At 44.3% G+C, this 27,701-nt stretch overlaps 2 protein-coding genes across 5 annotated transcripts in view; one reads left to right on the top strand and one right to left on the bottom strand.

Annotated features, from left to right (window-relative positions):
- The first annotated feature begins 20 nt into the window (after positions 1 to 20).
- Positions 21 to 20,485, top strand: MPPE1 (metallophosphoesterase 1). Of its 2 annotated transcripts, none has more exons than XM_060244026.1 (10): positions 21 to 429; positions 1,637 to 1,988; positions 6,859 to 6,967; positions 7,795 to 7,898; positions 8,949 to 9,029; positions 15,916 to 16,024; positions 16,636 to 16,707; positions 16,805 to 16,927; positions 18,577 to 18,717; positions 20,013 to 20,485. In XM_060244026.1, exons 2-10 carry the CDS (start codon positions 1,732 to 1,734, stop codon positions 20,196 to 20,198), a joined length of 1,182 nt encoding a protein of 393 aa, XP_060100009.1. In that variant the 5' UTR covers positions 21 to 429; positions 1,637 to 1,731; the 3' UTR covers positions 20,199 to 20,485. The 2 variants fall into 2 exon arrangements, with proteins under 2 accessions (XP_060100009.1, XP_060100010.1); XM_060244027.1 differs by lacking the exon at positions 21 to 429 and adding an exon at positions 635 to 878.
- A 1,583-nt stretch (positions 20,486 to 22,068) lies between these two features.
- Positions 22,069 to 27,701, bottom strand: part of GNAL (G protein subunit alpha L) — a 221,276-nt gene continuing 215,643 nt past the window's right edge. For all 3 annotated transcript variants that reach the window (XM_060244022.1, XM_060244023.1, XM_060244025.1), the window contains exons 11-12: positions 24,283 to 24,350; positions 22,069 to 23,732 (exon numbers count right to left, since the gene is read on the bottom strand). In XM_060244022.1, coding sequence (XP_060100005.1) covers positions 23,586 to 23,732; positions 24,283 to 24,350 — 215 coding nt within the window. In that variant the 3' untranslated portion in view covers positions 22,069 to 23,585. The remainder of the gene's footprint in view (positions 23,733 to 24,282; positions 24,351 to 27,701) is intronic.

Raw genomic sequence — 27,701 nt, 5'->3', positions numbered from 1 at the left:
GTGCAGTGGATACTGTTGCAGCATCACCTCCAGCTCTCCATTCGTGCCCCGCAGAAGTCGACGATAGTAGCATCCCTCTCGAAGCCAAGGTGCTCCGAGAAAGACGGGGCGGGGGAAGAGAGAAAAGCAGCCGCCAACCAAAGAGCAGCTTCTCCGGCCGGGCTAATGAGAGGAGCACCAAGCAGAAGATGCCTGAGATCCCGGGGCAGCCGGCGGTCGTCCTCACCTCAGCAGCGATGCCGAGGAGCCCGGGTCCAGCTGCTGCGCCGACTCTGAAGGGGAGCGCTGCAAACGTGCAGGGCACGTGTAAGACAAAGAGGCGTTTCTCGTTGTGGGAAGGCACTTGTGCGGCTCGCGAGAGCTCGCTCGCAGCCGCCCTTCTGCACAGCCGGCGCGGGCCCGGGCTGCCTGCGCTCCTTCTCTTTCTGGGTGAGGAACACCGGGAGGAGGCTGGGCGGGGGGTGGTGTTTCGGTTGGCCGGCTGGGGGCTTGACTTTTGTCTTCGGCTGCCGAGAAGCCGGGCCTTCCTTTCCCGTAGGCTGCCGGCCAAGGGGAGCAAACGCATCTCTCTGCGCTTCCGGCAGGCCGCGTGTTGCTCCGCCCCCTTCCCGGGCCCGCTCGAGGGGGGTCAGCTGTGCTTTGGCGGGTCCTTGAGGGAGTTCCTCAGGCTCTCTCCTGGTTGCGGCTGTGCCTTTTGCTCCTCCAGCCAGAGTGGAAGCGCTTTATGTGCATTTCCTGGATGATCTTCACAACAGGCCTGCGAAATCCAGGACATTTTTTTCCCGTTTCTTTCTGCGTATTAAAGGAAAAGCAGACAGGATTTTCTGAACTGCATCTGATGAAGCGGCTTAAAGATGACACAAAAGTTTGTTGTTAAAGTACTGTGGGACCTTTGCTTTACAACAGATAAACAGAGATACAGCACTGGAATTTGTATAGTAGCTGAGACAAGATGGTTTGCCTAACCCCCCCTGCTTGCCTAAGCCCCCCTGCTTAGTTAATAAGCCTTTTAAAGTGAGAACTTCCTAGAGCGCCAATCACTTTTTGCATTACAGTCAATTTGCATGATTTTCCTTTCAGAGAAGGGTGGTGTGACACTGACCACCTTGATACATCTCATTGTGATGAGATTCACTGCCCTTTAAATTGCCCTTTAAAACTAATAACATTTTTAATTAGGTGAGCTTTCAGAGCTTACATATCTGTGGAAGTGAGCTGTAACTCATGAAAGCTCATCTTGAAATAAATGTTAGCTTTTAGGGGGGGGGGGGTCACAGGACTTTTGCTTTATCTGCTATAACAAACAGAGCTAATACCCCTTAGCAGTTCTCTTATCAAGGCAAAGATAATTTTGAGTGACCAGACATTTAGCATAAAAAATAAAGATGCTCTACATTTAAAGCTGTTTTTTGCATTAATACATTGTATTTTTGTATCTTTAAATACAGCTTGGATATATTGTTCTTTTTAATGAACTCAGTTTCCCTGGTAAATAAATCCTCTAGCTTTTTGTTTGTTTCCTTATATTACTATAGGGGTTTCAAAGCAATTTTATTATTTCTGGATGGGATGTGGTATCTCACTATATAAACAAATATTTAGCACAGGTGCTGTACAGTTTTTCTGTCTCTTGCAGGGTTTCCAGTTGACATGGAGAGACATGCATTTGACTTAACAGCCGGAATCAATGAATTGTAGTGCCATCTGCAGGGAGAAAGGGTCATATCTGATATGGCATTTTTGCGCTTCAGTATTTTGAGGAAAAGAGGCTCACTTGCTCTGAAACTATTATGTCTTACTCTTCCTGTGATTGTTTTCTGTGAATTTTTAATTTATTATGTAGTTATAATTCAGTGTCACTGGCCTCAAGTGAAAAAGACTCCAGAGGGCAGAGAACAGACCTCAGAGTCTGTCTTGAAAGCTGTGTTTTTAGCAGATACCCATTTGCTTGGTGCAATCCAAGGACATTGGTTGGATAAGCTAAGGAGGTAAGAACTAAATATAAATAACATTTTGCAAAGGATTGATAGATATCAAAGATTTCAGGTTTTCACGGCTGGTAACATCATTAGGGTTTGTAGAATCTTTCGGGATCAAGTGCCGTGTCCTACTGGAGAAAGTTTTCATTCCAGACGTTTCGTTCTCAGCTGCGGAGTGTTGGAGCAAGAATCTACATAAACCCAGTCTGACAGCTACAGTATGACAGCTGGTGATCTAGCTGCCAGGCTAGGTCACAGTGACCTGATCAGCAGACCGGCTTGAGCCGGCAGAAGCCAAGTGATGCAATCTGCTGAGTCAGCACGGCCAGGATTGGCTGCTTGGACTATATATGATCTGTGTGTGCATCACACAGGTCTCTCCCTGTGAGATGGTGGTTAGGCGAAGCACTTTGTCCGTGGAGGTGATATTGTATAGACTGCACAAGAGAGCACTTGTCGTGTATATATGTTAATACACCTTTTGGCACTAGTTGCACGTGTCTGCCTGATTTTCTTTCCTGAAGCCCTGTGTCGGGCAAGTCATCTCCCTCACTCTGCTACTCCCGCTCCGACAGGGTTATGGGCCCAGGGCGCTTCCGCTGCGCGGAGGAGAGAGTTGAGAGTTGAGCTGACTGTGAGTTTGGAAAGAGCCGGAGGCGAGGAACGCCGGCGAAGGACACAGAAGCACCACCGTTCTCTGTTTGAGAGCCAGAGGGACGTCGGCAGCCAGCTGTGAGGAGGAGTCGGCACGATGGCTCAGCAACAGCTTGGAGTAGCCGTTGAGAAGCTCACCTCAGCCAACTACGCGGTGTGGAGCCTGAGAATGCAACACTACCTCAAGCGTGAAGGGCAATGGCTGTTCGTGAGTAACCCCCCTGCTGACTTATCTCCTGCCGAGACTGTGTTATCGGATAAGGCACTGGCCAACATAGTGCTGTCTATAGGAGATGACCAGCTGGTTTATGTGCGAGGGAAGGACACTCCCAAGGCTGCCTGGGACGCGTTGAGTGCGGTGCATGTTAGCACCACTGCTGGTTCCCTCATGGCCTTGACAAGGAGGATGTTCCGCACCGTTATGCCGGCTGGAGGGTGTGTGAAAGATCACATCAAACGGCTAACGGACTGTTTCGTTGAGCTGGAGGCAAGAGGCAAGACTGTAGCTCCAGACGACAGAGTGTACATTTTGCTGTCGTCGTTGCCACCTGAGTACACTCCCCTGATAACTTCTCTGGAGACGGTGGACGTAGCGACCCTGACCATGGAATACGTCTGTGCCCACCTGCTTGACTTCCAAGAGAGAATTGCGGCCGTGAGCTGTCCGGGGGTGTCGGCCAGGCAGCGTGCTGTTATCGGTGTGTCCGGGAAGACAGCCAAGAATGAGCCAGCTTTTGCTGCTGGCAGGCGTCCGAAGGTGGAGGAAGTGGAGCCGACTGCGTTTGCAGTCCGTCGCTGCTATGGATGCGGGTCGTCGCAGCACCTGCTCCGAGCTTGCCCTGAGAGGGAGAAGAGGCGGGGGCGTGTGCGGCGAGAGCGGAGGACCGCCAGCCCGTGTGAGGAAGCAACCCGGCTGGTCACGTCTGCAGTAGAGAGCACAGGGTCTGCTTGGATTTTAGACTCCGGGGCAACGAGCCATCTCTGCTGCGAGAAGGAGTTGTTGAAAAACATTGACAGTCCTGAGCATAAGTATGTGAGATTGGCTGATGGGACCACTGCCAATTCTGTTTGCTCAGGCAATGTGGAATTTCCTGCACTGAAATGTATGTTGCAAAATGTGTTGTATGTACCCTCACTGCAGTCTAACCTGTTGAGTGTTAGCACACTGTTTGACCAGGGATACCAGGTGAGATTTGAGAAAACCTGCTGCAAAATCCTGGGAGGTGGGGGAAAGTTGCTTGTGACAGGAAAGAGGGAAGGTAAACTGTATGTGGTCCAGAGTGATTGTGCCCAGGTGGCTCAGGTGTCGAATGAGCCTGTGCACAATAATTGTATACATTTGCTCCATAGGAGACTTGGGCACTGCGGATTTAGGGCGTTAAAGAAAACCCTGGAGCTTGTGCCTAGTTTGAAAGTAAATCCTTGCAAATGTTACTTGGATTGCCAGGTCTGCAAGAAGACCAAAAGCAAGGCGTGTGCTGTTGCTAAAGAAAGCTCAAGGGAAAGCACACGAGCCCTGGAACTAGTCCATTTAGACGTTATTGGCCCATTGCCAAAGAGTCTGTCGGGGAGGAGATACTGCTTGGTGGCCACCGACGACCACACGAGGTACGCGTGGGTTTTCACCATGGTGCATAAGTCTGAGGTGTATAAGACATTCACCAAGTGGGTCAAAGCAGTGGAGAGACAATTAGGGGTTAATCTCCTAGCTGTACAAACCGACAGAGGGGGGGAATTCTTATCTAACCAGATGAAACGTTGGCTGGAGAACAAGGGCATTGCCCACCGTCTGACGAACCCGGCAACGCCCCGAGAAAATGGGCATGGGGCTGTATTGCAGAATGTGATGTATTGCATGTTAGAGGATGCACAACTGCCAATGACCTATTGGGCAGAAACCATACATGCAGCTGTTTTTTTGCAAAATAGGGTTTGGTGTAATACTGTGAAAAATGTGCCTTACAGGTTACTGTTGAACAAGACCCCAGATTTGAGTTCTTTAAAAGTCTTTGGGTCACGGGCTCGGGTTGGCATCCACTCCACGAGTAGCGGGGAGGGGGATGTCCGGGCAGAGAGCCTAATTTTTCTGGGCTACAAGCCAAGGGCCAGGTGTTATCGTTTCTGCAATAGCAAAAGCAAGATAACACTTAGTAAGAGTGCCCAGTTCAATGAAGAAAGCAGCTGGCCAAGGTTGCACTCCTTGCAGAAACAATTTGTCCTGCTGCCAAGTAGCGATAACGATGTTGGAGCGCAGCCCAGAACTCCAGCCCAGGAGGTGGCACCCAGTGGGGCTGGAGAAGGTGAGCCGAATGCTGGCACAGAGCCTGACGAGCAGAGTCAGGAGGCAGAGCCTCAAATGCAGGAACTGGAGGTAAAGTGTGAGAGTCAGGAGGTTCAACACCCAATTACAGGGGCAGAGCAACCAGCCCAGGAGGTGGGAACAGAGCAACCCGAAGAAGACAAAGCTGGTCCAAGCACAGGGCCACGGGTGTCTGCCAGGTCCACCAAAGGCCAACGTCCCGCTAGGTACAAGTGTCCCTATGTCACTCTGACTGTCAATCCAGACCCACCCGGATTAGAGGAAATGTTAAAAGAAAAGGCTAAGAAATGGAAAGCCTGGGTGGCAGAGTGCGAGGCAAGGGAGAAGGAGGCTGAAGCCAAGCGTCTGAAAGAGCTGGCTGAACAGGAACACGATGATGTGTTTTACAATCATGATGAGTTCCTGAACGAATTCCGGAAAGGGTTCCGAGCTACGTAAATATGAACTGTAATGTTGCTGGTGGACATGTATGTAAACTGTGTAAAGTGTTTTGGTGCACTGGGTTTAAATAGATTAGGAGGTGTGTTGGAGCAAGAATCTACATAAACCCAGTCTGACAGCTACAGTATGACAGCTGGTGATCTAGCTGCCAGGCTAGGTCACAGTGACCTGATCAGCAGACCGGCTTGAGCCGGCAGAAGCCAAGTGATGCAATCTGCTGAGTCAGCACGGCCAGGATTGGCTGCTTGGACTATATATGATCTGTGTGTGCATCACACAGGTCTCTCCCTGTGAGATGGTGGTTAGGCGAAGCACTTTGTCCGTGGAGGTGATATTGTATAGACTGCACAAGAGAGCACTTGTCGTGTATATATGTTAATACACCTTTTGGCACTAGTTGCACGTGTCTGCCTGATTTTCTTTCCTGAAGCCCTGTGTCGGGCAAGTCATCTCCCTCACTCTGCTACTCCCGCTCCGACACTCAATGCACAGCAGCCAAGAAGGTCTGAGCGCCTGCTCCGGCTGCAACGCCACTGAGGATGTTCTCCGCAGCTGAGAACGAAACGTCTGGAATGAAAACTTTCTCCAGTAGAACACGGCACTTGATCCCGAAAGATTCTACAAACCCTAATGATTGATAGATACTTTCGGTTCAGTGGGCACATGCTATTGGTCACCTGCCCCAAAAGTTAGAATTGTGAACCCATTAAAGAGTTGATTGGTTCCAGCCCCATTATTTTACAAAAGACATATAACCAAAATCTTAATATAGGCATCTTTTCTAAAAGATGGACATGGACACAGTTTTTAGAGTGTCAGATTCAGCTACAGGTTTGTTTATTCCAGATTTACATGTGTAGCAGGATGATGTGGGAACGAGGTGGTAGAATGGAGTGTATACCTGTAAAGACTACAGGTAGGGGGATCACCTTTCAAATCCTGCCTTAATATAAAAACAAAGCCCCTGTATATAGGAACTAGAGGAACCAGAACTGAGCCTGGCTAGAAACGTTAGTTTTAATATGCTTTCCCCCCTACATACAGGAAACTTTTAATGGGTGTACATTTAGAAATGCCACCCCCACCATTAGCACAATTTATTTGCATAACTCATTTGCTTTGTTGCCTCATCTCTGCTGCTTGAGTAACTTTTGTCTAGTATAGAGCTCCAGAGCCAAACTAGCTGAAAAAATTGAAGGGTGACAACTGGGAATTTCTGCAGAGCTGGTAGTTGTGCTGTTGTGTGCTTAGTACTGATGGCCTTTTTGGGGAGGGAGGTTGGATTGTACCCTGTAACATTTGGTGAAGAGAGGCGCACACAAAAACTGTTCCCTATCTTTATCAAGGAGTAAAGCTGGTTCTTTGGATATCTGCATATCTCTTTCCTTTAAACACAGGCCTGGGCAAGTTCTTTGTTAAATTAATTGGAAGGTCTTGGATTGGTAACTCTTTTTCTTCTCATAGAGAATGGCAAATGGAAAGAGCCTTCCAAACTGCTCTATGGCTGCTGCAGCCAGAAGTTGTTTTTATTTTAGGTGATATCTTTGATGAAGGGAAATGGAGCTCTTCTCAGGTCAGTATTGTGTGCAATGTTAAAGTATTCTTGAAGAAAAATAGGGTTTTATTGACTTAGTTGTACACAGAAACACAGGTTCAGGGAATGAATATATTTCTTTGATATGGTCTTCATTTTGTTGCCATGTTTACTAAATCAGTGGCTTAATCCATAACCTAGTTGAAGAAAACGAGTTTGAAATCATTGCACTGTACTTATCATGTATCTTAGCAACTTCAGTAGTTTGTGGGAATCATTTCGTGTGTTTAAATCTAGATTGATGCTCAAGAGAAAATGGGTTGAACTAGGATATGCACAGGCTGGGCACTGGCTGAACCAGTCATACAATATCCAGTAGCACAAAGAAAACAATTCATTCATGTTGACTTAGAAGTTAAGCAGTGATCCTTTGCTTACACAATCCTTTGTCACTGTTAGATCAGTTAATGGTCCAAGTAGGACATTGCTGCTTGATAATTTTTAAAAAATATAGTGCTACACTATATTTTGAAAAATAAGATACTGGCTTTTGAAGAATATATTTTGGGAAGCATTAATGTTTTTGCATTAGTCTTTGTATGTGCTTAGCTTAAAATGTATTATTGTGGGCATCTCTCACAGGAAGCTGGTCAGAGTGCCTGCGTTCTGAAACCTGTCCATAATCTTGGTTGAAATGTTAATATCATATAGGTAGTTGGTTTTAAACCAGGTTATGGCATTGGAGTATTGGTAGTAGTTAGCAGAAATCTGGGATGAGCAGCAATATCTGGCAATGACGAAAAAGTGTGAATAGCTTTTTAAACAGCAGTATTCAGGAACTGAAGCTTTGCATTTTTTTCCTGCAGGCTTGGTCAGACGATGTACGACGCTTTCAAAGGATGTTTAGGCATCCAGCCCACACTGAGCTAATTGTAATCGTTGGCAACCATGACATTGGCTTTCACTATGAGTGAGTATTTGGTAAAACAGAATATAGAACCATGGTGGGACTTCTCAGAATGAGAATAATAACTGCCTTCTGTAACAACTCAAGCTTACCTTTATTATAAGATAGAACTTTCAGTATGATGTGAAGTCTCTGTATGGAAGAAGCTGGCTCTGAAAATCAACATTATACCAGCTGTGCATTTTGTGCTTTCCTTGCTCTTTTTATGGAACATTGAAGGCCTAGGGAAAATTTCCCTACATACTGTTAATCAAAATAATTTATTTCAAAACATCTTTTTTCCTCCCCATAAGATCTCATAAGATCGCTGTTATCTGTATTACATAGGGAATGTGTTGATGACATAGAGCTATGTAGTAAGTCAGGTTTGATTAAGTAGTGACATTAGTGTGGGGAAATAGAGCTCTATTGTATTCATAGCAGTGATGCCTGGATCCAACTCTTGAAGTGCATCCAAGAGTGCATCTGGGTGGAAGCTTCTTGATTTGTCATGCTGTACTGAGATGGTTTCACTGCTTCAACTGTGAAACTACTCTCCTGTTTAGACTCGTATGCCTATCTGCTAAAGTATTTGCAGATGTTGCCCCTTAAAATTCCAGCATCTCATCTGGGGGTAGCTGACTGTTTGTAGAATCAAAGTCAGAGGCATCTTAATTATGAGAAGTCTGTATTATGTCTTTCTGCCATGTTGTACTACTATCTCAGGGTAGTTGAGAGAGGTGGGGATACTGAACAAACTGGGATTTCTGAATTCAGAAGACAAATGACTGATAGGATCCAAGGTATAAATCAACTAACCACAGTTTCTAAGACCACTTGCATTTGAATGACACAAAATGTGATCAATGAAGCACAAAAGCCTATGTGCTTCATTGATCACATCTGACCTATGACAGTGAAATGTTTCACTACAGTTACTGGGGAAAATAGTACACTAAACTGCCAGTGAAATAATCTGCCATTTGCTAGCCATTTTTTTAACAGCCAGTATTTAAATAGAGATGCTTAAAATGAATTTTGAGTCAAATGGAGTATGTTTATTTTTATACACAGAATGACTGAATTCAAGTTAAAACGCTTTTCACAAGTTTTCAATTTCACTTCAGAAAAGTTGGTAACTCGGAAAGGGATAAAGTGAGTATGATTTTTAAAAAACTTTTGTTTATTTATACTTTGTATCCTGATATTGCCAAGGAGTCATGATAAACTAAAACAATTAATAATCAACAGATTTCTTTAAGCATATTGTGCCCTTCCCTTGTGAGTTTTTTTGTTTAAGACGAGTCTTTTACCAAGATAAGAACTGCTTTTAATATTGGTTAATACTTGTGGTAATTTGTTGTGAACTTTAAAATAAGGAGAGAACAATGATCAACATTAGCATGTTTCATTGTAACACTTCTGTAAGCTGTCATGCCGTGCTAGTCATGGCCAGGGACCTGCATACCTTAGGGACTGCCTTTCCCCACATGTTCCCCAGAGAGCACTTCGGTCTGGGTCAAAAAACCTGCTATCAATTCCTGGCCCTAAAGAGGCCAGACTCATGACAACTAGAGCTAGGGCCTTTTCTGTAGCAGCCCCACACTGGTGGAATGAACTCCCGGAGGAGGTCAGGGCCCTGCGAGAGCTCGTACAGTTCTGCAGGGCCTATAAGACGACACTCTTCCACCAGGCATTTGCAAGTTAGATCATTGGCTACTACAGTCTCCGAAAAATATCTGGACCACCTCTTGCAATCTGCTCCATATAGAACATCTGGACCATTGAGATCTGCTTTACAGAGAACACCTAGCTGGAATAGCAAGACAACGCACTTAAGATCATAGCACCTGAAATAAAATCATATTGTGGGTTTTAATATTAATTAACTATTAGATTAGATTAATTGGCAGGGATAGATAGGAGTAGAAGGGCAATTTTTGGTTTAGCAAGGGTGGAGAGGGTTAGTGAGTTAGTCAGCTGCGGGGGGGGGGGGGGGTGGGGTGAGCTGTGTTTTTTACAACTGGTCTGAGGCTGTGGTGGAGACCAGTAGGGAATGACAGGCCTGGGGATTCCAGTACTGGGGAGGGAAAGATATGATGGTTGGAACAGACATAGATATAAGGGAAGGAGGCCGAGACATGGAGGTGCTCGGCCCCCTTCCAGTCTGTGTCCCATCCCAATGGTGGCCAGGTTGAATTTCTTGCCTCCGTCATTGGTGTTATGCAATGCCAGGTCCATAAATAATAAGACCTCAGTCCTTTAGGATTTCCTGCTTGAGTAGGAAGTGGACTTGGCTTGTGTGACTGAGACCTGGGTGCGAGGCAGGGAGACTGTAGCTCTCTCCCAAACGGCTCCCCCAGGATACTCAGTCTTTCACCAATCATGGACAAGCGGGGTGGGGGTGTGTGGCTCTATTCATACGAGAGGCTTATTCCTTCCGGGCTCTCCTGGCTCCAGAGATCAACGGCACTAAATGTGTCGATTTGGTGTGGAATGTTGTTGGGGGGGGTGGCGTTATGGCTGGTGTACCATCTGCCTAACGCACCAGTTGGCACCTTACCATCCCTGATGGAGGCTGTAACAGGATGGGCATTGGAGTACCCAAGGCTTTTGATTCTGGGCGACTTCAATGTCCATGCCGATGATGCAACCTCCAGTCAGGCGACGGACCTAGTGTCATCCATGGCGACACTGGAACTTTCCCAATTTGTTACAATGCCCACTCACCAGGAGGGGCACATGCTAGATTTGATTTTTGCGCCAGGAGTCTTAGTGGACCGTATTACTGCCAAAGCAGTGCCATGGTCAGACCACTATGCCCTGAAGCCTGTTTAGGTGGTGAGCATATTTTGGCTCGCTCGCTCAGCCTGATGGACCCTGAGTGGTTTCAAATGGCTTTAAGGGATCCCTGGCCCCATGGCGACTCTCTGGATGACCTGGTTGGATCTTGGCACGGCCGGCTCTCCAGAGCCATCGATGAGATTGCACCTCGGCGTCCTCTGCGCCCTCACTCTAAGCTAGCACCGTGGTACACCCCGGAACTGCGGCAGATGAAACGAGGGCTCAGACGGTTAGAGAGGCAATGGCAGCGTACTTGAGACAAAGCGACTAGAACATAGAGAGTTTATAAGGTCCTATGAGATGGTAGTCAAAACCACAAAGAAAACTTACTTTGCGGCCAAGATTGCATCTGCAACTTTGTGCCTGGCTCAATTGTTTACAACACTGCAACAAGGCAGGCCAAATCTTAGGGAATTGGAGATTGGCTGTGAGGCTTTTGCAAACTTTTTTGCAGATAAGATCTTATTGCTCTGCCATGACCTCCCCGTTACATTGGAAACAGTATGTGAACTTGAGGCCCCGTGCCTGTCTTCTGGACCAGCTTTAGATCGCTTTAAAATACTCAGCCTGGAGGAAGTTGACAGAGTTCTCTCCACTGTGCGCCCAACAACCTGTGATCTGGACCCTTGCCCCTCCTTGCTAATTAAAGCTTGCCAGAGGGAGCTTAGATATCGTATATGGGATAACATAAATAGATCCCTCTCTGAAGGGCTTTTTCCAATGCTTCTTAAAGAGGCTGTGGTCAACCCTCTCTTGAAAAAACCTACATTAGACTCGACCAAATTGGCACACTACCAGCTGGTCTCGAATTTACCCTTTTTGGGTAAAATTATTGAGAGGACAGTAGCGCTACAGCTACAGAGTTTTCTGGATGACGCTTCCATCTTTGACCCTCACCAGTCTGGCTTCCACCCGGGCCATGGAACAGACAGTACTGGTCACCCTGGTGGATGACTTCCAGCGGCATCTGGACCGAGGCGGCTTGGCGGTACTGCTGCTGTTAGACCTATTGGCTGCATTAAATATGGTCGACTATCAGTTGCTGACCCACCGCCTCACCAATGCAGGGATTCAGGGGTTGGTCTTGCAATGGTTTTCCTCTTTCCTAGATGGTTGGGGACAAAGGGTGGCGATTGGGGAAGATTCATCCTGGAGGCACACGCTTAATTGTGGGGTGCCTCAGGGGGCAGTGCTCTCCCTGATGTTGTTCAACATCTACATGTGCCCCATTGCTCAGATTGCCTGGAGGTACGGGTTGGGCTGCCATCAGAACGCTGATGACACCCAGCTCTATCTGCTGATGGACGGCTGGCCTAGCTCTGTCCCAGAAAATCTGGACCTGGCATTGCAAGCCATGGCTGGATGGCTTAGACTGAGTCGATTGAAGCTGAATCCAACAAAGACAAAAGTCCTTTGCCTGAGTTGCGGTCGTCTGGGCAGGGAAATCCCCTTACCAGCATTTGACGGTGCACCACTGACAATGGCGCACAAGGTCAGAAGCTTGGGGGTGCTGCTGGAGCCTGCCTTGATAATGGAGGCCCAGATAGCAGCCACTGCTAAATCCACATTTTTCCATCTTAGGTGGGTGAGGCAGTTGGTCCCCTTCCTTGAGCTCAACAACCTGGCAACAGTGATCCATGCAACGGTCACCTTGAGATTGGACTACTGTAATGCCCTCTACTTGGGGTTGCCCCATCTGGAATCTGGAAACTACAGCTAGTGCAGAATGCAGCGGCCAGGCTGCTATTGGGGCTTCCCAGGTGGGAGCACATACAGCCGGGACTGTGGGAACTGCACTGGCTGCCAATAGTAGACGGGATTTGCTACAAGGTGCTGGTTATCACCCTTAAAGCCCTATATGGCCTAGAACCTGCTTACCTTAGGGACCGTTTCTCCTCACATGTTCCCCAGAGGGTACTTAGATCTGGATTTCAAAATCTATTAGCAATCCCTGGGCCGAGGGAGGCCAAACTAACGACCACTAGAGAGAGAGCCTTCTTGATAGCAGCCCCCTACTGGTGGAACCAACTGCCAGAGGAGGTGAGGGCCGTGCGGGACCTTGCCCAGTTTTGCAGGACCTGCAAGACCACTTTCTTTTGGTTGGCTTTTAACTGACACTGAGCCTGTACTGTAGGGAAATTGAAGAAATACTGTTGCCATTGAAATTATACAACATCAAAGAGGCTAGTACCAAATCATTTTTGGACTGTTTTAATTATTGAATGTGAAATTTTATAATACTGTATGGATTTTAATTGTTGTGGTTTTATGCTGTGAGCCGCCCTGAGCCTGCCTCGGCAGGGAGGGCGGGATATAAATCAAATAAAGTATAAGTATGTCAATTTTTATGTTTAAATTGTTTCTACTGTTTTAATGTTTTATTGTATATTTATATTCATGCATATGCATGACCGTGTGAGCTGCCCTGAGCCTGCCTCAGCGGGGAGGGCAGGATACAAATTGAATTAAATAAATAAATAGTCAGGCTTGGGTTATATGTGTGTACTCATGTATGTGGGAATAAGTTCTACTAAATACAGTGGGATGAAGAATAAAACGTGGAAGGATGTCGGGAGTTCAATGTTCAGAGTTCTCAAGGATTATTTCTTTATAAATAGCAGCCCAGTAGGGTCCCTAATTTTAGGTCTGCAGAATTTAGGTAGGATTTAACTGTTTCCTCCTATGTCATTTTTCCCATTTGAAACTGCAAACATGCAGCCTTTTGTATTCTGAACTCTGAGTTTTGGATATGCTCTGAGGAACCCCAACAAATAGCCTGTTAAAATTGTCAGTATGCCTCTTTGTGTTTAAGGGTTATCAGGATGAACTAGGTAGAAGAATGTTCTCTGTATTCTGCGGTGCTTAAGCTCTTCAGATAGTTGCACTTTACTTGTTTCCTACCCACTTGTATTTATAAACATGTAGACAGTGGTTATGATCCCGAGGATTCTTTGTATGGCTTCTACTAGAGGTGCTGTATGCCCTGTATGATGTTCTCTAGTTCTGTTCCTTGTTGAATAGATAAACTGCATTTTAAAGCTCCACAGTGTTTTAAGCCATGCAAATTTATATAAATGAAAACACTATAATATAATACTGTATATACCAGGGGTGTTGAACTCATTTGTTATGAGGGCCGACTCTGACATACATGAGGCCGGGCCGCATGTGTCATAAAATGTAGCAGAGATATAAACTTTATAAAGGACACAAACACAAAGGTATTATTTTTTAAAACATACTTAACCCTAACATACTTTTAAAACATACTAACCCTAACATACTTAAAACATTAGCACTTTTTTATTTAACTGACACCTCTTGCTCTGAATTGCTGCATCAAAATGTCTGTGCTGTAGCAATCTTGAGTATGATGTTTAGGTGTGTTTCTGTAAGCTGTAAACCTACTTTTGGTTTATTGCTAGTCATTGCAGAAATCTTTTAGTCAGTGCCCTGACCCTAACATAAGTTGCTTTGTGTGCTGGTCAAGAACACGTGAAGGTATCCTGGCACAGACTGAGGGCTATGTGTTGGTCTACTATAGTCTGCCCAGAAAAATAACTGTAACTCCTACGAAGCAGTGCAAGATTAGAGTGACAGCAATGTATAGTGCTCAGTATCAGCCTACTATCTGGGAAGTCTAGGTTCAGAATTTACAAGGAAATGCAGACAGAAGTCTACAAAGGAAATGTACTGGGTGAACTTGGTCTGGACACACACTCACTGGCTTGTTGCTATTCCTCATCTAGTTCATGTTGCTTTCCTACTGAAAAACGCTGGATCATGAGGCCATGAATACACTGAATTCAATACAGTGAAAAAGAGGAGATTGGACAGAGGTGAACCCAGTTGCACCCAGGAGAGCTGTCTCATAACAAGTGCAACAACAACAAAAAAGTGCACACACACAGAATAGCAAAGCAAGCAAATGCTCATACCTTGAATAAAACTTGGTTGGTTTTAAAGGTGCTTTCTATCTCTCCAGTGTGATTCAGGCAGTCTGGGAAAAGCAGCTTTGAGGCTCTTTCCCTCCTTCCACCTTCTTTCTTCCTCAGGGGAGAGGAGCTTCAGCCAACGAGGGAGGCTGGGCTGGGCTTGCTATTTCTCCAGTGCAAATAGGTAGCCTTCCAAAGGAAGCTTTGGGAAGCTGGGCAGGGCTTGCTATTTCTCCCGCATGATTCAAGCAGCCTTGCAAAGCAAGCTCTGGGGCTGTTTTCAAGGGAAGCTGGGCTGGGCTTGCTGTTTCTCCCCTGCAATTCAGACAGTCTGGCAAAGGAAGCTCTGGGGTACTTCACCTCCCTCCATCTCCTTTCCTCCTTAGCAGGGAGGAGCTTCAGCCATCCACGGAAGCTGAGCGTGGCTTATTTCTCCCAGATGCTTTATGCAGTCTTGCAAAGGAAGTTCTGGGGCTCTTTCCCAGTGAAGCTGGGCTTGCAATTCAGGCAGCCTTTCAAAGCAAGCTCTGGGCTTTTCCCCATTGAAGCTGGGCTGGGCTTGCTAGTTCTCCCCTGCAATTCAGGTAGCCTGGCAAAGCAAGCTCTGGGGCACTTTCCAACAGAAGCTGAGCTGGGCTTGCTGTTCCACCCCCCCCCCCTGCAATTCAGACAGCCTAAGGAAGCTCTGACACTCTTTCCCTCCCACCACCTCCCTTCTTCCTCAGTGGGGAGGAGCCTCAGCTGACAGAGGGAAGCTGGGCTTGGCTTGCTATTTCTGCTGCATTTTATACAGGCAGCTTGGCAAAGCTTGCAGCACAGTAACACAGCTCCAGAGAAAGCAAGAGATAGCCACTTACTCACGGGCCGCATAAAAGCCCTGCGGGGGCTTGTTCTGGCCTGTGGGCTGCATGTTTCACACCCTTGGTATATACTATGTTGTGTCGTGTGCATGAGGTAAACAATGATATTTTATTGAGAGGGCTACCATTTCAATTTTATTGACTAAACCTTATTAAAGAATAGACAAGTACTTTCACACACCATATAACAATCATTATTTGAGTGTTGCCTATATGGAGAAACTCCATGGGGAAGCTGCTTTTCAAAAGGGGAATGAATTTGGTTTTCTTTAGCATCAAAGAGCCTGGACTGGACCCAGCACTTTTGCCTTGTTTTGAATCTGATAAAAGCCCTGTGCCCGTATGACAAATATATTGGGTGTAAAATGTAATCTGTGATCCCCCCCCCCCAATTACTCTCAGCTTTGTCCTGGTGAACAGTGTTGCAATGGAAGGAGATGGCTGCAAAATCTGCAGGACGGCAGAGGCAAAGCTTGCAGAGCTCTCTCACAGACTGAACTGCTCGTTGCAGGTAAGAGACACTCCTCGTTGCAGGTAAGAGACACTCCTCATTAAGAAGCCCTGACAATGTAAAGCATCTCTTAACTATGGGACAAGTTTGTACCTTTTCCTGCTAACATTGTTTTTGTAACTCTGAAGCTGAATCGCTTCAGTGTGCAGCCAAAGTTCCTGTCTCTGAAGTATCCCCCTTCACATTAGTGGAATCAAGCAGCTCTTTTAATGTGGGAAGCTGCTTTCTTTGTTAAAATGAATGTGCAAGCCTTTGTGGTGAATGTGTGAAAAATCGTGCTTGTAAATTGCTTTTATTTTTGCTCACTTTGTATCTGTCCCGTTTTCTTGCACTTTTGGGTATGTGTTATCATTTCATCCCTTATAGCTCCATCAGCCATTCCCTCCGTGTCTCTGAATCGATGCATGGTTTGCCACAAACCTAAGTTCCTTGTGTTTGGTAGATGCATCCTCACAGAGGGAGCTTCTGTCCTCTTATAATTCCCTAGATATCTGGGCAATGTTATAATCTAATTTTCTGATTGAAAAACAATAATGAAATCTCTTCCATTTCCTCCACTATAAAGCAATTTAAGGTATGTACAAAATCTCACTTGATTTTGTTGTTGACAGGAACAAAGTCAGTACCAAAAGAAGTGCAGCAATGTGGACAAACTTCCATCTTCATCCCCAATACTATTACAGGTGTGTTTGAGATCATAATGTGTTTCAGCTTTATAAGACTCACTGAATGCTTTGTTAGTGGATTAATGCCTTGGTTTTTGCTCTGAATCCCTTTCAGCATTATCCTCTTTATAGAATAAGTGACTCTCAATGTACAGGCGATGATGCTGCTCCTCTGGATAAAAGGAATGACCCTTTTACAGAGAAGTATGATGTGCTTTCTATGGAAGCTGCTCAAAAGGTATGTTAACTTCATCAGTTTTGTTTTTAATGGAACTTTACGTCCATTCTTGCTATCCATATTTTTAGTTTATAGGAAGAGATGTACAAATGATCCTTGACAAATGAAACACTAGTAGGCTCTCATTATTTTGATCCTGTAGATGAGTACAACTTCAATAGCATTTTATACAAGGCAAGTCAGGATCTTTGATCGCATCTCCTGACATTTTGATTTCATCTGGATGGTGGTGTGGGCAGGATTACTAGTTTGATTTTTTAACCCTATGCATTCACATACTGGGAAAACTATTTAAATTCTCTTAAAAGGCAACAAGTAATGTAGTGAAGCATTGACAGCAGGAACACTTAAATACACTGCTTTTAGTTCTATAGTTAATATCATTCTTATATGTTATGAATAAGGCTAGAGTTATATTCCTTTTAAGCAGAGGGCACATAGACGCTTTGCATGTAGCCAAGCACACTGAGGATCAGAGAGAGTAGATGCACATATTTGAGTTTTATCTTATTCAGCCTGCAGGTATAATACACGCATGCCTTTTAGATCATTCCATCTAGTATGGTATTTCCACCATTAACCACTCTCTACATTTAACAAGTCTGGTGTAGTGGCTAGAGTATCAGAATAGGATCTAGGGGGCCCAGATTCGAATCTCAACTGCGGTGAAAGCTTGCTGGGTGACCTTGGGCCAGTCACACTTTCAGCTATATTTACCTCATGGTGGTTGTGAGAATAAAATGGAGGCAGGGAAATGATGTATACCACTTGGGTCCTCATTGGAAGAAAGGCAGAATACAGATGAAGTAAATAATAATTCTCAGGGTGTTCCTGTTCAGGTTATGTAGGGGATACAAGTGGAATGATGCTGTTGTGTCTAGATAAGGTGTGCAGGAGCTGGAGGGGGGGGAGGAATCTCAAAGCATGACTCATCCCCAACTGTGATGTGTGCTCCAGGGACTGAGGAGGAGCAGGGAAGGGGGTTGAGTACATGGACTACAATAACTTTGTGGAACATGTAGGTACATGCTAACTGCTGGGTCCATGGTAGGTACTGGGCACTGGCCTATCTAGAAGAGCTGGTTCTTCAATACCTAAAGGAGTCTTGGAGTAGCTTATAATCACCTTCCCTTCCTTTCCCTACACCTTTCCCCCTGTGAGGTAGATGGGGCTGAGAGAACTCTGAGAGAACTGTGACTGACTGAAGGTCACCCAGCTGGCTGCATGTAGAGGAGTGGGGAATCAAACTCAGTTCTCCAGATTAAAGTCTGCTGCTCTTAACCACCAGATCAAACTGGCTGTCAGAAAAAAAGGAACACTTCATGAATTTGTGTGCCATCCAAATACAGGGTCCTTGTCTTATATGTCCTGGAGAGAGTTGTCATACTTGTGGTAAGGTATATGGGCTATGGTGGTTATTTAGGATATTTATGAGTCTACTGTTTATAAAAAGTAACTTATGCTTAGGAATGGCTATGGTTCCCTACCCTATGCAGAAATGCTGGGTTATCCCCTCAATGAACAGAGGACACATTAAAATATTTGGCTCCAAAATTCACATAAAAATATCAAGCCATGTGGTAATGCTTGTCTGTTTTTTTAAAAATCAGATAATTCAAGGAAGTCCCATTATCTCTTCCTTAATGCAGTTATTATGGTGGTTTCAGCCCCGGCTGATTCTGAGTGGACACACCCACAGTGCCTGTGAAGTGTTGCATAATGGAAAAATTCCAGAAATCAGTGTTCCGTCATTCAGCTGGAGGAACAGAAACAATCCTAGTTTCATAATGGTAAATTTAAATTGCTTTTATTTTGTCAGATAATTTTTCATAATATAAATCAACATAGCAATCAGCTATTTTCTCAGACTGATGCTACCTGTAGAAAAGCAAAACAAAACAGCCTCCTCCCCATTCCCTCCAGAAGTACACTTAACTCAGAATACAAAGCACCCACTTTATGAAGCACATACCTGGGGAGCTATCCAGCTTGTATAGTGCAAAGTATTTTTTCCCTACGTTTTACAACCATTTATAAATACAAGCAATATTTAGTACGTTTCTATAAAGAGGGTGCTGTGTAAACAATTTGACTGCAACAATCATCAGTAGTCTGCAACAAACAGTATTAAGACTTGTTTTTGCTTGGCTGATTTATTCACAATACTACCATCTTTCTGCATGGCTCTTTCATCATTCAAAAGTGCAAACTATCTCATAGGGCAGCAAAATTCTGTTCAGATGAACCTAATTAATAATTGTGATACAAGTTGTTTTTTTTAAACTTTGGGTATACTAGATTACAGCTTTCAGTAGATTAACCTGGAGCACAAACCATTCCCCAGTTGTAAAACACTTTTACTTCTATTTTCAAAAACCAAGTCCTAAACTACATTTACTTTTTCAGCCTTCTGTGCATGGAAAAAGGCAAAGCAGTTACAGATATCTGTTTCTTAGTTCCTACATACAGTTCTTTCACACCTAAGCAAGTTAACATGATACTAAACAGTTCCGCTTGTAAAACATGGAATCTTTTCCTTCTGTTCAGAGTGGCTGCTTACCAAAGCATCCCACTTACTTCAGAATGTTCTACTTCCTGCACTCTGAAGTATGGATAATATTTGACTACTGGCTTATATTACCTGTAAAGCTTATCTCCCTGCCCTTGCAGTGCTACATGAAGTCTCCTGTCCTGCTCTCAAACACTGGGTCTTCCCTACATAACATAGTATACTAAGTCCATTGATTTCAATGGTAATTGAAGTGTATATTAAATTGTGGCCAGTAGCCATTATGTGGCTTGGGGTAGTCCACATTATTTTGTAGAGCCTGCCCAGCCAAATAGCTGCTTCTACTGTGTTCATAGTGAGGACTCAAGTGCTTTCAGATGGCACAAAATTGGCCCAGAGCAGTTCAGTGCTTAACAGTAGAATAACTTAACATAAGCAATTTAAAAATGAATTAGAATTTTATCTGATAGACAGTTGAAAGCCCTGGCGCTAAGCAAGGAACTGACCTATCCTGCCATTAAGGAAAAAAAAAATCCAGCTTGCCAACCTATAAATGGTGGTTGTTTTCTTTCTCAGGGCAGCATGACATCAACAGACTTCTCCCTCTCCAAGTGCTTCCTTCCATTTGAGAACACAGTTGTTGCTATCTACTGTGCAGCAGGAGCTGTGCTTGTGCTCCTCATACTAGCTCACTTTCAGACTCTCTACGTCTTTCCTTTCCCATTTATTCAGCGTTTAATCACTAAGCATAAAGCAGTATGAAGAGCTGGACATTTGTAATCGGTCACTGGCACACCAAAGCTAAAGAACAGTCCATCAGACTACATTCATGCCAGCAAATGCGTACTTGAATTGCTAGCCCAGAGGCAGGGTTGCCTTTACACACAGGAAGTCCTATACAGTTGATATGACTTTTTTTTCTACAGGATTAAATTAACTGAATGCTTCATGCTGTACAAAAATATTGTATTCTACAATCAAATGAGTCGTTTTTCCTTGCTAAAGTTTTTTTTTGTATCAAACATGTATATTAAAAGTTTGTAACTGTACACTATAAGTCTACAAGCCTCCTTTTGTGTCTGTACTAGAGCATCCTATACTGCTAGAGGCTTAGCCTTTCTAACTGGAAACAATTCTAAAGTGTTATTGCTGCATGACCATCTACTGTGGTACTTCTTTTCCTTGATGTCAGCAATACAAGATGTAGAGTTATTTTACAGTAAGATGTTACAAACAAAAGTCTCTTGTTTGGGAGGAGTAACTTACTGGCCTCAGATGTGTCACCTTGCTTATATTTGATGTAGTTTTAGATGGCATTTGAGTGTTGTCTACTTTACAATTCAAAACCCCTGACTAGTTGGCTTGCAGACTTAACAGCAAACCAGGCAGAAAAGTGAGGATAAGCCTTTTGAGCTATCTCAGTAGCTATATGTAGTCTGTGCACATCCCATTGACTTATGTCAAAGGTTTGTCTAGAAGTCTTCCTCATGACAGGATGTTAGTAGGCGTGTTTCTAACCCAGCATGGTTCATATAGAATTTATACATTATGTACTTCAGGTAGGATTCTAAACAATTGGTCATGGGGAGATCCTAAGCACATCTGCCCTGATTCTAAACATTCTGAAGCAAAAGGAAGTCCCACAGAGATCAATGGCATTTCCAAATAGTGCACTTAGGCACAAGATGTTAAGAGGACAAACTTTAGCAGCAACATTTAGTGCTCAACTCAATCTTGAAGCTGAGTTTTGCATGAGTTCCAAGTGCTTACGGTATGGGTGCATCAGCGCGACATTGTACAACCACTGCTGACAGTTACATCCTGAATTCATGGTCCTTTGGATGTAGTCCATGTTTTGGAATTTAGGAAGGGAGGAAGTGGCATTGTAAGCAGAGCTCCCCCTCATGACTGTTTTGAATTACATTCTCCCACTTTTAGCAGGCAATAGTTCACATTTTTTCTTTGTCTTCAGTAGGAAATACAGAAACACGTTCATTTCTGTAACAGTGGTATCTCTGACCCTTCAAAATAAGAATTTCTTTCAAATGTTCTGGGAGCATGCACAGTTATCCTAATGAAACATCACTGAATATATCCAACTAGCAGTTTTTCAGAGTGAGACGAAAACGCTGAAGGGTTTTAGAAAATACAGTACCTAGAAAGATTACAAATTCCTCTTCAGATTTACAACCACAACTTGTCTGTCCAATTTTCAGGGTGGTAGAGGGGAAGGACTTGGCTTATGTAAATAACACATGCTATTCTTATAAACATTTGTTCAGGTTGTGTGGTTGAAAATATTTCCAATAATAATTTGCCTTTAAAGTTAAAGGATGAATATAATCTAAATGATTAAATCATCTACAAAGTTAAGTAGGCTAACGCTTCTAAATTTGTTATTGCAACCATAAATTTTAAACTTTTGTACAGGTTATCTTGGACACAGGAAAGTATGTACTCTGACATAACACCTATGTATAAAATATAAAGCAATGTTATATTTAGAGGAGGACATGCCTTATTGCTACAGCAATTCTTGCTTTTATATTGTACTGTACCACAACTTATGTGAATGTCATTTGCATAAATTATTCAAGTTTGAGAAATATTCACACATTGTGATTCTACAATATTTAAAATAAACCATTTTCTAAGGTCTCTTTATTAAGAGAAATAAAAACGTCATCTTGTAATTCTCTTAGGCCAGACACAAGGGTTACAGCTTCTCTTCTTTCTTGCAATTTGCTAGCAGAATGAAAGCAGCTGTTGCAACAAAGATATAAGAGCCTTTATCTAATGGTGCTTTTATACATTCACAATCTGCCTCTGCAATTGTGAAACATCTCTGAATGACCAAAGAATTACCCAACATACTTTTCTAAAAGTAAAAACAAAACCCTTGGTTCCCATGAGAACACCAGGTTGCAATTTGGACACTTGAATCAATTTCAGTGTTTTAAAGCTGAGACTGAGAGAAAGGCATGTTGCTGCAACATCTGGTGGCGATAACTTACTTGGAAAGGTAATGACTAAAATTTGCATAATTTATAATTTTTTATACTAAAGAGCATTTTATATAAACCAGAAAACCCCCCTAAACTCTACAGAGTAGTTTCTTACCTCCAGCCACTGCTGCAGGTAAAGTTGACATCAAGCTGTACAGCGCAATCAAAAACATACTTACATCTTAGCTCAATTTACAGGTACAGCCATAATCAAGGCACAAAGATCTTCTACAAGTATTTTTCTTCAATAAAATTGTACAAAATAATATTACACTTTACAGTCTGTACAATATAATAAACCAGCAGTAAAACAAAAATAATATGTATATATATATGTATATATATTATATATAGGGAGAAGACTGTTGTCCAAAAATGATCTAAACTAGTTGGATCATTTTTGGACAGAACAAACAACATAAATGAAGGTGGTGGATTTTCTGCCTAGATGCAATAGGCTGAAAAAGTAGCTCTAAATTCAAATGCCTGAGGTGCGTAGAGACTCTTACTCCAAACCTTCCCCAACTTATCTTTCCTGTGTCTCATTTTCTATTCTATCTCCTGTGCCAATAATGGCTTAGAAGAGGTCAGTGGACCTGCAGCTCAGTTGTGTTAAAAACTGACTGTTATAAATATTGTGGTGCTGCTACATCATGCATGTATACATCCTCCATAATCCTGATAAAAAGTGCAAATTATTCCACCCCCTCCCCCTATATCCATCAAGTACTCTTCAAGTGTCATGTTGAAAAAGGGACCTGCGCACACTATAGGTATGTCATGGTATCAATCAACTAGCAGATACCAGCTTGAACTAGCAAACCTGCTAGGGAAAAAATAAGCAGGTTGTGTCCAATTAAAGAAACCCCCACCCCAAATGCAACCAAACCTTAATGAAACAGAGGTAGCCAACTGGCATAGTGGAATGACAAAGTAGTGGCATATCAAAATTAAGCACATTATATTGTCTGGAAGGGTATAAACAAGGTGTGTGTGGGGGGATGTGGCAAACTAGCCAAAAGGCTAACCGAAGTAAACAAACTGAGGCTGCAGACATATCTAGACTGCAACTTCCTCAACTTTTTGTTAGGAAGTTTAGAAAGAAAGAAGCTGCTTAAAACCACAGGCTCTATGGTATCCTCAGTTACAACAGTTCATACTGGCGAAGATGCATTCTCTGAATGATGTCTCTACAGTCGTTGAACACTCTGCGGATGTTTTCTGTGTCCACTGCACATGTAAAATGTGGGTAGCAGTAATGCTTTCCATCTCCAGTTGCAGTGCTTATTCTCTGTAAAGCAAAAATACACACACATAAACTCATGAATATTTAAGAACAACTACTGCAAGTTCTAGGGGCCAGTTACAAAAACGAGAGCACAACTTTGCAAAATAGCAGACCAACTCTCAGAGATGAAAGGAAGAAACGGAGAACTAAACATAGTGGAATGCCTCTTGCATCTGCTTAGCTGCCTTGGTGGCCCTGATAAGGACAGAAAGGCAAGGTTCATGTTTTGTAAACAACAATGTAATACTTATTACCCATCAGCCAGTTGCCACATAGATGGGTCAGATGCTAAAGTCAAGACAGTCTCACTTAAAATGGAAAGAAGCACCAAACAGGAGACTTTGTGATTTAGATTGGCCGGTGATTTGGTAGGCTTTTTGCTGAATTTTACAATTTAGGGACAAAAATAGCTAATTATTTTTCAGTTAGGCTGAGGTAGGCTGAAGAGGCTACTTTTTTCATGCTGCTGCTGCTTTGTAATGTTTAATGTTATCATCAACCAACCTTAAAGAGAATAATAACGGTTTCTCAAAATGTTAAAAAAGTTACTTACTAAAAATTCATCCCGGATGAAAAACTTTGCTCTAGTAACTTTGGGATCTTCTCCTGCATCTGGTGTTGCTGTTATGAACGTGAAATAAATAAGATCAGACTATTACTAAGAAAAAGAGAGCATGACTAGACCAAAAGGGAGTAGAGGACAGACCAAAGACCATTTATTAACTTCCATCTATGGAAAACTCATGGCTGATATTCCTGGACTGCAAGGCCTATACTAGCTAACTGCATTTGCATGTTTTTAGTTGGAGCTTCCAGAACAACAATATACTTTACAACGGGGTCTTCAGGCATATCAGTTTCTACAGTTTTACAGTGCTGTTTTTGAAATATGCATGTATCACAATGTTCCAATGGTTATTTTGCCATGTGGCGGCTATTTCACGTGGCAACACTTATTGCTGCAACACTTCAATATTTAAGGAGAGACACAGAATTTGCTCTCAGGTTAGCTGGTGGAGCTGCATGGAATGTTCACTTGCTCCAGAGGAGAAAACAGCTTGCAGTCCAGCTTCTGTAGGGGAAAGGAAATTTATCAAAATGGATTAGGATCAAAATTTTACACAGATGATGGAGGGCTGGGAAAAGATAATGAGAATTAGCAAAGCTAAGGGACCAGGAGCCCAAAAGTCAAGAGGCTGATGGAGTAGGTATTAGACTGAGAAAGAGAAACTTGAAGGAAGGTGTTAAGGTAAAAGAGGACTAAATCAGAGGCTGGCCATGAGTATAGCTCACCCCTCTTCTGCGTTCAAAATTTGGGAGAAAGAAGGAGCTTATTACTGAAGTAGACTGAAGAAGCTACTGGCACACCGAATGCTGCAAATGGAGAGGATACTGGGGAGTTCTTCTCACTGGGTCTACTGTTGCTGAAGTGGCAGGTATCGCTAACATCGCCAACCCCATCAGTTTCAAAACTGAGGACCCCTCAGATGTTGGTGGCTTTTGCTTCTTTCCCCTAACAGAAGGTTTACTGTCTCTTGGCTCTGGACATTATGCTGGAGCCAGATACGTGAAAAACAGGTTGTTTACCTGTAAGTGATAATCTTCGAGTGGTCATCTGTGCAGTCCCACACATGGGTCTTGCCTTTGGCAATGGATCCACACCTCAGAGACTGCAATAGCTTGCTCAGAGCATCTTTTTTGGTGTGATTTCCGTTTTGCTCTGGGGAGCAGGCATCGGATATGAATGCTTGGAACGACCGGAAGACGCCCCTCCCACTCAGTTTCTTCCTGTCGCTACTGGCAAAGTAAAAAGCATGTGACCGGAAGGAGCCAGCAGAGGGGAAGGCTGGGTGTGTGTGTGTGACTGCACAGATGACCACTCGAAGATCATCAACCTGTTTATCTTCATCGTGGTCTCTGTGCAGTCCCACACATGGGAGATTAGTAAGCTGAAAAGAAAGGTGGTGGGTGCTGGCACATTTGCATACTCACAGTTTCAGCAGGCACTCACCTGAGGAAGATGGATTTGAGGGCAGCTTGGCCAAAGGAGGCGTTTCACCTAGCACGAACGTCCAAGGCTTAGTGGGAGACAAACGTAGACAGGGAGGACCAGGATGCAGTATCGCAGATGTCCTCCAGGGGGACGCCCTCAAGGAATGCTGACGAAGTCGAGATGGCTCTAGTAGAGTGAGCTCCAAGATCTTCAGGTAAGGGTTGTTTCGCAGTCTCGTAACACAGGCAAATGGCATTGGATAGTCTCTGAGTAGATATTCTAGACCTCTTATGTGGGTTGCTGTAGGCCATGAATAGGTTAAGGTCCTTGTGGAAAGACTACGTGCGAAAGAGGTGGAACACTAGGGCTCGCTTAACGTCCAGCGTGTGCAGTGCCCTTTGGCCTGAGTCCTTGGGGTCAGGAAAAAATGTTAGTAATGAGGTAGAGCCTGAGAGATGGAAGGTGGACACTACTTTGGGTAGGAACGTTGGGTCTACCCGAAGGACCACCTTGTTGTTGTGGAAAACCGTGTAAGGCAGATCGGAGCGGAAGGCGTTGAGATCGCTGGCTCGTTTGCCCGATGTGAGTGCAATGAGGAGAGCGGTCTTCCACGAGACAAGATGCAAGGCTGCAGATGCTAAAGGCTCGAAAGGTGGCCTCATCAGTTGGGAGAGAACCAACGATAGACTCCATGTTGGTATAAGAGGTTTCACTGGGGGGTGCAGATGAAGCATCCCCTTAAGAAAGGATTTCGATAGATGGTGTGAGAAGACAGTTTGGCCCTCGATGGGCACATGGAAGGCAGATATAGCCGACATATGGACCTTTAGGGAAGAGTAGCTGAGGCCAGAGGCCTGCAAGGATAACAGGTACTGTAGGACCATTGAAAGTGGTGCAGTCTTAGGGCCAAGCTGGAGGGACTTTGCATAGGTACAGTACCGCTTCCATTTGAAGGAATAAGAATGTCTAGTTGAGGGTTTTCTTGAGTTTAAGATAACAAGCTCAACCTCGGGTGGCAGGTTTAAGGGTGGATCCTCCATGCTGTGAGTTGCAGGAGTGGAGGATTGAGGCGTCCGTCGTCACCACTGCTGAGGGAGACGGTAGTACGAAGGGTGTCCCTTGTAGCAGATTGGTCCACCACAGGAGGGATTGGAGGACTCCTTGGAGTGCAGTCAGCATGGTGGATTGTGATTGTACGTGAGGATGAAAAGCGCGTACAAATCAGAGTTGAAGTGGTCGCATTCGAAGCCTCACGAAGCGAAGTACAGAGGTGGTTGTGGCCATGAGGCCTAGAAGGTGCTGAAATATGGATGTAGGCTGAGTTGGATTGTGTAAGAGTGATGTCGCAAGGGACTGGATTGTCAGAGCGCGATCCTGCAGGAGGAAAACCAGGTGGGGGCTCATACACAGGCGAGTGCCTATAAATTGAATGTCCTGCATAGAAGTAAGGTGGGACTTGGCGAGGTTCACGCAGAGCCCTAGAGCGTCCAGCAGGGCATGAGTGGTGTGCAGATTTTTCTCTAGTTGGTGAGGGGATGCGGTGATTATGAGCCAATTGTCTACGTATGGGAAAACGGAGATGTTGTGAGGTGAAGAGCCGCTGCCACCACTGCCATGCATTTTGAGAATACTCGTGGAGCTGTTGATAAGCCGAAAGGAAGGGCTCGATATTGGAAATGCTGGTGACTTATGGTGAAGTGCAGGAAACATCGATGCTGAGGCCTGATGGTTAGGTGGAAGTAGGCATCCTGAAGATCCAGGGAAGCCATCCACGTGCCCTTGGGAATTAGGGGGAGGATCGACTGGATGGAGATCATTCTGAATTTTTTGTAGGTTATTCATTTGTTTAATCTTCTCAGGTCCAAAATAGGGCGCTTGCCTCCATCCCGTTTCGGGACTAGGAAGTACCGTGAGTAGAAACCCGTCCCTTGATGGTGAGGTGGGACAGGCTCGATCACACCCTTGAGGAGAAGTTCTTG

Source organism: Heteronotia binoei, chromosome 7, assembly GCF_032191835.1.
Source record: "Heteronotia binoei isolate CCM8104 ecotype False Entrance Well chromosome 7, APGP_CSIRO_Hbin_v1, whole genome shotgun sequence".
NCBI lineage: Eukaryota > Metazoa > Chordata > Lepidosauria > Squamata > Gekkonidae > Heteronotia > Heteronotia binoei.
Note: the sequence above shows the minus strand (reverse complement) of the source record. Positions and strands in the feature narration are given on the sequence as shown.